This window comes from Chanos chanos, chromosome 7 (assembly GCF_902362185.1).
Source record: "Chanos chanos chromosome 7, fChaCha1.1, whole genome shotgun sequence".
NCBI lineage: Eukaryota > Metazoa > Chordata > Actinopteri > Gonorynchiformes > Chanidae > Chanos > Chanos chanos.
The window spans coordinates 9649465-9659727 of NC_044501.1; the positions used below are offsets into that span (position 1 = coordinate 9649465).

At 43.4% G+C, this 10263-nt stretch overlaps 1 protein-coding gene across 1 annotated transcript; it reads right to left on the minus strand.

Annotated features, from left to right (window-relative positions):
• Window positions 1-7305: 7305 nt before the first annotated feature.
• inab (internexin neuronal intermediate filament protein, alpha b) lies at window positions 7306-10006 on the minus strand. The gene is made up of 3 exons (XM_030779775.1): window positions 8963-10006; window positions 8013-8137; window positions 7306-7576 (listed from the first exon to the last, which is right to left on the minus strand). Exons 1-3 carry the CDS (start codon window positions 10004-10006, stop codon window positions 7306-7308), a joined length of 1440 nt encoding a protein of 479 aa, XP_030635635.1.
• Between the last annotated feature and the right edge of the window lie 257 nt (window positions 10007-10263).

A 10263-nucleotide genomic window follows, 5' to 3' on the forward strand; every position in this document is an offset into this window, starting at 1 on the left:
GATGCCAGCCGCAGAGACGGCCCAGCTGAAGACTGCCGGGGCTGGATAAGGCATGCCAAGCGTTCGTATCCAAGGTGCATAGCGAGAGGTGTCATAAGAGGTGATGTGGACGGGAACACGTGGCCAAACGCTGAGGATCGTGTAGATTAGAACAGGACTGGGCATTTTTGTGATGTTCCCCTTTATACTGTATTTGCGTGTTTTATTCGTACACATTTGGAACCAAAGGCCATGTGTGTTGGATATTTTGTTGATCACTGGCAGCGATTTCATGTCGCTAATAAAGCTTTTACTGCGGCAGTTCTGTGCCTTATGTTTTTTTTCTACTGTACATTCTATAAAGTAAAGATGACTCATTCACTTTGAGATAGTATGTTGCCAAAAATGCACGCATTTGACACTCAACCAAAAAATGTAGAGTGGTTTACAGTAAAAGGAAACTGAATTATGAAAAACTATGGATTTCACACTGACTATTGTATGCGGGTACCTGTAGAACTGAAGCATGAAAAATAATGCAGTTTTTGCAATGCCATCAAACTGTTAGTATTTTGAAAGTTGTTGTGCTGTGGCTGACTTTATGTTCCTCTTGGACAGAAAACATGTGCTTGTGTTCTGAAAGAGTGATTTGATATGCTGTGTTTTGATAGTGTCAGTGTGCTTAGAGAATGTTTTTTTGCATTTTGAAATGCAGAGTTGGTATTTAATGAACAAAATGTTCCGAGCGAAAAATGAAGTATTTGGCTAATTGTGTGATGTAGGTTTGCTGCTGTGTTAAGAGTTAGGTAAACCCTTGCTTGCAATTGTAAAAAACTATAATTGTATGCATGGCCCATATGGAAACAGGAGAGAGGGAGAACATATCTTAATGCATATGTGCATGTGCCGCAGTAACGTGTGTGTGTGTGTGTGTGAGAGAGAGAGAGACCGAGAGAGAGAGAGAGAGAGAGCTGCATTAATTTGTGGGAATGCAGCATGGCATTAGTAATTAATGGCTGTGCCTTCTCCTGGGGGACTGATGAATGGATTCCACTGAGACAGGGCAAAGGTCAACGCTTTGGGTGGGGTCAGGGCATGTCACCTGTCTTGGTGAAGATAAGAGATCCACACAGAACACTCCCCTTCATTTTATATTATAATGACTCTTCAGCTGCGTTTGATATAAATCATGACATTTAACAAAACAAAAGGGATTCCATAATGTTTTAATGAGTGCCAGATTTAATACTGCAAAAGATTTGAAACAAAAATGGCCCTTCATAAAACCGGTAAATTGTTGTTCCCTAACGGGTCTAACAATACAACATAGAAAAAAAATTGATGGCTTTTATTTCCGCTACCGCAACAGAGGCAAAATTGGCTATAAAACCTCCTCCGCTCTCATCCCTCAAATCCCTACAGTTTTTCACCAGTAGCAAATTTCTGTCATTATGTGAATGTCTGGCTATGTCAAACACACACCGTTATCTCCTGATGTCTGTCTGTCTGCTAGCCTAGTTATCTGCCGTTCTCCGGCACAGACAGAGCTCGAGGGCTTATGCGGAGTTTGGCTTCACTGAGGTATGTCTAATTCAACCATCCACCAGTCTTGTAGGGGGTTTTTTTCTGCTTCGTCACTGTCATGCAGTACACAGAAACACAACGCAGAGCGAAAATGGATCGGCTGACTTCAGCAGGACATTAGCCGTCAGCGCGCTTCAATGAGACGGGTTTTTTTGTTTGTTTGTTTGTTTCGCCTTTGTTGGGTGACTTGAATTAAATTGTTCATTTTGTTTAGCAGAGATAGATAGATGCATTGGTTTGGAACACGAGGACACGTGACTTTGAGCCCGCGTCAGTCTGACGCTCCGGTCGATAAGGAAACTGTCAAGGACGTTTTAGGTCACACTTTGAAAAGAAAGTTCATCAAACAGCCAAGGAAAGTTCATCGAACGGCCAAGGAAAGTTCTGAAACACGTACCACCCTGGTCCTTGCGGTTTACTTAACAGTTACACTTTGTTCATCTACAGATGTTCTATAATTAAGTATATATTAAATCATTCACTTTAGTCTGTGAAATTATAACAAATTGCGATGAACCATTGTCAGAACCTAATGGCAAATGAGCCCCAGTACAAACTGGAGACACTTTGTCTTATAACTGTGTTTATTGGACTGATGTTCTTATCTGGATGATCTCGCTATTATTACTTTTTCTAAGTCAGAGGTTAGACACCTAACCTCTGAGGTTGGGGTCGAGTGTGTTTCTCAGGGGAGCGTCAGCAGTGAACTGTCATTTCAGCAGGCCGCTGCGATCTCTCAGTCGACTATTTTAAGGTCGGTCGACATTCATATGCGGCAGGTCGGGGTTAAAATCCAACGGGCTCAGCACAGGTTTGATACAGATCCAAGCTCGTGTGAGGTGAGAGATGTGAGGAGAGAGATTCCAGTGCTAGCGAGAGGTGGGTCTAAGCTGATATACAGCGGCAGAGATTAACGGGAGGGGAGAGAGGTTATCTGCTGAGCTGGTCAGAGGCAGGTGCGGGTTTTTTTTTTTTTTTCGCGGAGCAGGAGGTAAAAGGAGGGACTTCAAAGGGCTGGACCGGAGTGAGGCAGGTCAATGTTAGACAGAGGAAGGCCTCACACGGCAGACCACGCTCTGCCGACGCCACTGCAGGGGAATAAATCTTTGAAGAACTGCAGTGCGCGTCACTAACACGCTGTGGGGGAGTGGGGCGTTGGGGGGGGGGGGGGGGGGGGGGGGTGTATGTGCGCGAACATGTGTGTGTGTGTGTGTGTGTGTCCGTGCATTTGTGTAGGCGAGCGTGCATGTGGTGAGAAAAAGAGACCGGGGCATAGAGAGAGGAAAAAGGGGGAAAGGGGAAGACAAAGCATGAGTGTGTGTGAGGTTTAGAGCTGCGTATCAGGGCATGGAACCATGTGTGTGTGTGTGTGTGTGTGTGTGTGTGTGTGTGAGAACATGCTTTTATGTGTTAGCGCATATGTGCTGTTTGTGTGTTTGGGTCTTTGCACTAGGGGCAACAAGGAGTCAGTAAATCTCAACTCTTGTAATTTCACTTGTCAAGAAGAGACAGAAAGAACTACAACCAACATAGGGTACGGTGGCAGGTCTTATCTTGCCCAGACATGAACACACACACACACACACACACACACACACACACAGAGGAGAACATGAGGGACAACAGGAGCATAAGTTTGTAATCTCCCCACCCAGAAAAACCACACTGGGCAAAGCTGTCACGATTAGATAGAGATGCTATCCTCAAGCACATAATTACACATTTAAGTCTCCTCTTGTTAATATTTCAGACTATGGTCCAATTAAAATCCACATAAAAATCAAGGCTATTAGACCCACAAAAGTAATTTACACTGAATGAACATTTCTTACTGCTTCAGATCGCTTTTTATATCATTTGCGTTGACAGAGCAAATGTATTTTACATTAATCCCTATTAAGAATGTGCAAAAACCAATATCCTAGCGTCATATCATGACATGATCTTTATTTGGGACTGGTGAATTGTGGGAGTGTTCTCGGATTGAGGGATTCACATTATTCACATTCACGGTTCCCCTGGGTCTGTGTCTGGGCTGCCTCTGAACCGTACTCGCCTGGTTTATTGGCACCTGACCAGGGATCTGTATGCTCACTCACTTTACAAGCGTCGAGTAAGCAGAGTCATTAAAGCACAGCATCCACCTCATTACATGACATGAACGGTTTTTCAGAAAAAGCTTCTCTTCAGCAAATTATGATCTCATTACGGGCGCTGAGATGTAAAAAGAGCGTTAATAAAGCTTGAATATCTCCAGCTATTCTTGTTAAGGTGAAATATGATGCCCCAGAACAAATGATGGAAGTTTAATCGGCCAAAAATCACTACCGCACAGGTTGATCAAAGACTAATATCTTTTAGGCATTTGTTCTCGAATGTAGACGTGGGTTTATGTACCCCCTGCAGGGGTTGCTTTGTGTGGTGTACTGATTTGACATTACAGAACAGTGGAGGGCTATCCTCTGAGCTCTGTGAGAGAAGGAAATTTCATGAATTCAAGTGGATAACTGATGAGTCATGAATTCTAACAACTCTTGTGTAACATCTATATTACACTACACGTCACGTATTAGGATTTAAGGCAATTAAATGTAGCTCAGAATTTGTTTGTGTACTTCATCACTCACAAAAATGTTATATGTAAATTGCGAAAAGTTTCATGCTGAAATGACCTCACGTTCATTGAGCATTTACATTTTAAGGTGAAAAATGTTCGATATCACCGTTGTTATACTAAAATGAGAGTTTCCATCCACCCCGTGACATAGTGAAATGTCATCTTAATGAGCATATTCTTAAAACGATTAAGGGACACAAACACCGTCGAATGGGATTCATAATCAAGTCTTTATTGGTATGTGCCAAACAGCGGTAAAGTACAGAGTAAGAGGCTAGTATATCAACTACATTCAGCTCCTAAGCTTTCTTTTTAAATCCATTACATTTTTAGCTTCTAACACTAGAGAGAATGACGGGACAGAAGGCATCGTTAGCAGAATCGTTATGCTACACACACGTTGCCAGATGCAGAAAAGCTTGCTGGTGACTTAAGGCATTTAGATGACTTACAGCATTCACGCTTTGTTGTTATTGTTGTTGTTTGGTGGTCGCGTCGTCTTGTACTGAAAGAGACTAAAAGAGACAGGGTTTGTTTTTTTTTTTTTTTGGTGGAGAGTAAGTCGCACATGCGTTAGAAAAGTTTGGCAGTGCTCTTTTTTTCCTTTCTTTCTTTCTTTCTTTCTTTTTTTCTTTTTCTTTTTTTTTTTTAACTGAGTTGTGTTGCTATGCTGTCGACAATCACCTTTAGCCCTCCGTTTTTCTTTTCGCTCAATGATTTCTGAAACTCTGCCAGGTTTCCAGTTCAAGAACTGTTTTTTTTTGGAGGGCAAACTTTTGTGAATACGAACACTTGAAGTTGCCTGATAATTCCACATTCGGTCCAAAACATTTCTCTTTGGGAATGTGAAATCCCCCCCCCCCATCCCTCCCCCTCCTCAAAATGAATGCCCATACCTAACAAGCAACACTGACCGAAACATCCAAACCAATCCAAACGGAATCCCAACAGATTGGTCTCTGTGCTTATTATCAATCCATTCACAAGGTGAGTGCATTATGTCAGGCTCAGCTGCGCCCTGACTAATACAAGAGGCAAGAGAGTAGTAGTGCTAAACCTGGCAGTGTACTATAAGAACAAGTCATTGGATGAGAGTCACTGACTCCATCAGTGAGACTATTATCATCATTATTATTATTGGTATTATTATTATTATGATACTAGATATATCAAGTGACAGGGCACCATAATGTAGGAGGTCAGGTGTTTGCAAAGCATTGTGGTCCTGTGAGTTGAGGTACGGACTTTTGGCTTGTGTGTGTGTGTGTGTGTGTGTGTGGTTTTTTTTTTTTTTTTGTGACGCAATGTTTCTAAGGCTCAGAGACGTGATATGCTGTTCAGTATTACTGTTGAATGTGCTTCAGGTATCCTCAAAGTTACATGGAGAATGATTTCTTTTTCTTGTGCATATGATTCTTCAATGCCCTATCATGAAGGTTTTCTTTTATTTATCTTTTTTCTTAATACAAATACATAACATTTTGGATTATCGCCGGCCCATGCATTTGTGCTAAACGACGTCCAAGTCTCATCTCGACAGATCAAATTCAAGCATTAACATGACGAAGTGATATCAAAGCCAGCTCGTTGGAGGCCTCTCTTCCTGTCTCTCTCTCTATCCTTTCTTCCTCTCACTTGTCCAAGGTTCACTCTCTGCTTCTAGTTCCCAGCAGTCTCACAACAGATCTTTATATAAGCATGTTTTCACTCAGCTTCAAGCATCCCTGATAGTCACTTAAAATGAGATGGTGTCTGGAATAAGATATATGTGCCCTGAATAGAATCACCATCACTATCATCCTCATCATCATCCTCATCCTCATCTTCATCATCATCGTCCTCATCATTATCATCCTCATCATCATCATCCTCATTAAACAAGAACTGAACAACATCTAATCATAAGCTTTGCGTTCAGAGTCCAAACACCTACTACCTTACATACAGTCTCAAGTCAAGCTCACTGGCTGACTACCAGTATATGTAATGAATGGAGGAACATAGCGAGACGTTGGCGCGGACTACTGGCGGAGACCTAGTGTTCTCCTTGAGTTTCCTACAGCATGGTGATGAAAAGTGCTTGATGGCTCACAAACAGTCACCATGCAAACATGAGTTTATACATCATGCAAGAAACAGCTGATTATTATGTTTGAATACTTATTTTTTTCGCATTTTAAGGGAAAAGACTCAATAACTTGGCATTTAAGAGCAGTCTTGGAGAGGAATTCTGCTTTTGAGAGCATTCTGCTTCTGAGACAGGTTCTAGAACCTGGAATGTTCTAGAACTTCAGATAGGTTCCTTTTTTTTCCATTTGAAATGCGCTGACAACCATGCGGAACTGTGTTATCCAGGACTGAGAAACAGATGCAGTTGTTGGCGAAGAGACTAGTGGAACCAAGCCATTAAGATATATTCAAAGATATGACAATCTTCAAAGGACTTTGATATCTTAAAGTCAGCTACGTGACAGCATTGCCACAGCGTATACAGCAATAAGGCTTATTCAAACAGTATTGCAGGTCATTATCTGTGCTGGCTTTGGAAAAGTAATGCTTGTGTTCAGCTAGCTCTCACCTTTGACACACAGTGTATGAAAAAGTGCTATCATTCTTCCTTATGTTTCTGTGCCTGTCAAAAAAGGTTTGAAACAGTTACGATGGAATTGTGGATTCATTAGGTGTTTCGGAACGAACGTAGTGCACAAGGATCACACGCACACGCACACATATCCCCTTGGAATGTGTAGAGAGTAATTCCTAGCCTGTAGTAGTGCACTTAAGAGGTTTCTTTTTCTTTTGACATCTACACGCATACTGGAGCAGATAGTGCAAATAGCAGAGAGAAAGACAGAGCGAAAGAGAGAAAGTGAAAGTACTGAATAGTTTATCTCAGAGTGCCTCCTGAAGTGAGTTCAGAAGTGTGTAATAGACTACAAAGGACTGATGCCCTGTGACACAGACGGTGTTGTAGTTGATAGAGTGGAGAGAACAAATTCGGAGTTACACACTAAATTCCTCTCTGAGACTCCCCTTGTGGAGGGGAGAGGTGAGCTGGGAGGAAGGGGGGAGGGAAAGGGAGGGAAGGGAGAACAGAGACGGGTGGTTGGAAGCGGGAGAAGAACTTAGTTTTTCTGGCCGGTCGGGTTCATGTCCCCAGAGTCTTGCTTCTCGCCCTTCTTGGAGGTGTTCTCCTCGTACATCTCACGCTGGGAGGAGGGGCCCTTGCCAGACTTGCTCTGCTGCTGCTGGTCTTCATCCTTCCCCTCCTTCTTGCTCCCCTTGCTGGAGCTGGTGTAGACCCGGGTCTGGTAGCTGTAGTTCTGGCCCATAGACCCAGGGGTGGGATAAGTGATGCCGGTGCTGATACGGGTCTCCTCACCCTCCAACAGTTTCCTGAGGAGACAACAAATAGAGAGGAGTGTGGGGGGAGGGCGAGGCAGTTGGTTGGGGGGGGGGGGTGGATGGATGGAAAAGAGGTTAGAGAGAGAGAGAAAAAGGAGGAGGAAACAAAGGAGATGGAGGAGAGAGGGAGGGATATAGAAGAGAGAGAGAGAGAGAGAGAGAGAGAGAGAGAGAGAGAGGGAGGGAGAGAGAGAGAGAGAGAGATTTTCAATGCTTGTTCAGTAATATATATCTTTAAAAGCAGTGTAATGTTCTTCTGTTTGTTGAAATAGATTCAACAAACTCAACAAACTAATTTTGGTTCAGCATATCAATAACTGTGAGAATGTTTGCTTGTCTTTATCATCACAATCACCTAAATACTACACCACCACTTTCTTTATTTATAAATAGTGTCTGACTTTTAAATTGTACATAATTTGTTTACCTATATGCAGCAATTTCGATATCCAGAGCCATTTTGACATTCAGGAGGTCTTGGTATTCCCTCAGATGACGTGCCATCTCACTCTTGGTAGTCCTCAGTTCGTTCTCCAGCTGTCCAATTGTATCCTGTTCAAAGATGGGCGTGGTTGCCATACAGTTTACACCATTGTTCCTTTTTAACATAATTTCAGACAATTTTTCCGACCTGGTTGCTACCCCTCAACGAAATAACGTCCTCGAAAAGACGTTTTGTGTACATGGAGCACAGCTCGAAAAAAAAAAAACATTAAACATTTATACTTTAGCCATTGATAGAACTTTCTCCGAAGCATAATACAATCATACCAAGGGGTCAGACACGTTAGGTTTGGAGACAACTGGTACAAGACAAGCATATTTTAGTAAAAGGAAAAAGGTTGACATCAACTGCATGTCCTCGTCGCGAAACACCTTAGCGACAAACTATGTTGAAGCCAGTTGTACAAATCGCACAACCGCAACACATCCCTTATTAATCCTAATTCATTTATATTTCCTAAATTTTGTCTTTCGTTTGCCCCTCAGCGAACGTCACGCACTTTCAAGCAATTTCAGTACCATGGACAGTGAGACCGCCACGCCAAAGCCAGTGCTATAGTTGGACATTGCATATGACAACCACTTGGTACGTGTCTTTTTCTATTACACGAGTGCAGTAATTACAGTGTTTTGAAGGACTGAAACTACAATCGTTTGTAAAATGAAGATATAGGAAACATGATACGAAAACCCCATAAATCACCTCCCTCTAAATTACATTTACGCTACACAAAATATTACAGGAAAAAGTAACATTCTAATATTTTACAATGCTGGAAATGATAGCTGAAAACTCTCATATGATAAAAATGAATACAATTTTTCATGCCATTTAGTTTTAGAGAATAGGCAATGTCTCTTAAAACTAAATACCTGGTAGCCGACCACTTCAACATTGTGCCTGTCCTCCATCTCACGAATCTGCCTTTCGAGAGACTCGTTGGTTCCGCGGAGACTCTCGATCTCAATGGTCTTAGACTGCAGTTGCCTCCTGAACTCGTTGATCTCTTCCCGGCTGGCCCGGATAGCCTCGTTGCTCCTATTCGCCTGGTCACTGAGGTCAGCGAACTTTGACTTGTACCATTCTTCAGCAGACTGGAGATTCTTGGAGGCCATAACCTCGTACTGGCCACGAATCTCCTTCAAAGCGGAGGTGAGGTCGGGCTTGGCCACCTCCATCTCCACAGACACCTGAGCAGCCTGGATCATGTTCATGAGTTCGGCCACCTCCTCCTCGTGCACCTTCCTCAAGAAGGAGATCTCGTCCAGCAGGGACTCCACCTTCTTCTCCAGGTCCAGGCGAACCATGGTTGCATCGTCCACGTCCTTCTTGAAAGCCTTTAGGGTTTGCTCTGCCTCCTCACGCATCCTGATCTCCTCCTCGTATTTCTCCCTGAGTTTCTGCAGGTCCTCCTCGATGTTGTCTCGTTCGATCATGATCTGGGACTTCTCCCCATTGAGTTCCTCGATCTGTGAGCGAAGCTCTCGGATCTCTTGCTGGTAGAGTTCAGCTAACCGGGAAGGCTCAGACTGTCGCTGGCGCAGCGTCACTAGTTCCGTCTCCAAGACTTTGTTCTGCTGCTCCAAGTTGCGAACTTTTTCAATGAACATCGCAAAACGGTCATTGAGACCCTGCATTTGTTCCTTTTCGTTCGTGCGGATGATCTTGAATTCATTGTTGAGAACTGAACTTTGGGTCAGATCGAAGCTTTCCAGAGGCATTGGTGTGAAGGTGGACCGACTGGTTCGCTTGTAGGACCCCAGAGACGAAGTGTTAGTGCGGGAGAGAGAGTGAGACCTGTATCCGCTCCGAGAGGAGATACTACTCATCCGAGATGGAGAGGATGAGTAGCGGGGAGAGTCTCCAAAAATCTTCCGATAGGAAGAGGCAGAGTAGATGTCAGATCCGTAGCTCATGTTGGCGTTTAAGAACAGGGAGCAGAACAGAGGCTGCGTCGGCTTTTATAGGGGGACCGTCCCAATCAATAATTCACATGAGCTGATGTTAACATCCAGTCTGCCACACTGCAGATAGATGTATCCCGAGGTCCAGCCCCTCACACAAGTACGTCGAATATACAGTGGCATCGGTTGTATGAAGTTTTCAGTGGTGCAAAAGCACGTTTCTGTCTTTTGAATCCCTCCATGAGCGCACCGTACTAACTCCAGCATGG

Coding starts and splice junctions, on each gene's coding strand:
- inab (XM_030779775.1), bottom strand. CDS start 10,006: ATGAGCTACGGATCTGACATCTACTCTGCCTCTTCCTATCGGAAGATT. Junction 8,138..8,962: donor TTGAAGTGGTCGGCTACCAG/GTATTTAGTTTT, acceptor ATCTTTGAACAG/GATACAATTGGACAGCTGGA. Junction 7,577..8,012: donor ATCGAAATTGCTGCATATAG/GTAAACAAATTA, acceptor TTGTCTCCTCAG/GAAACTGTTGGAGGGTGAGG.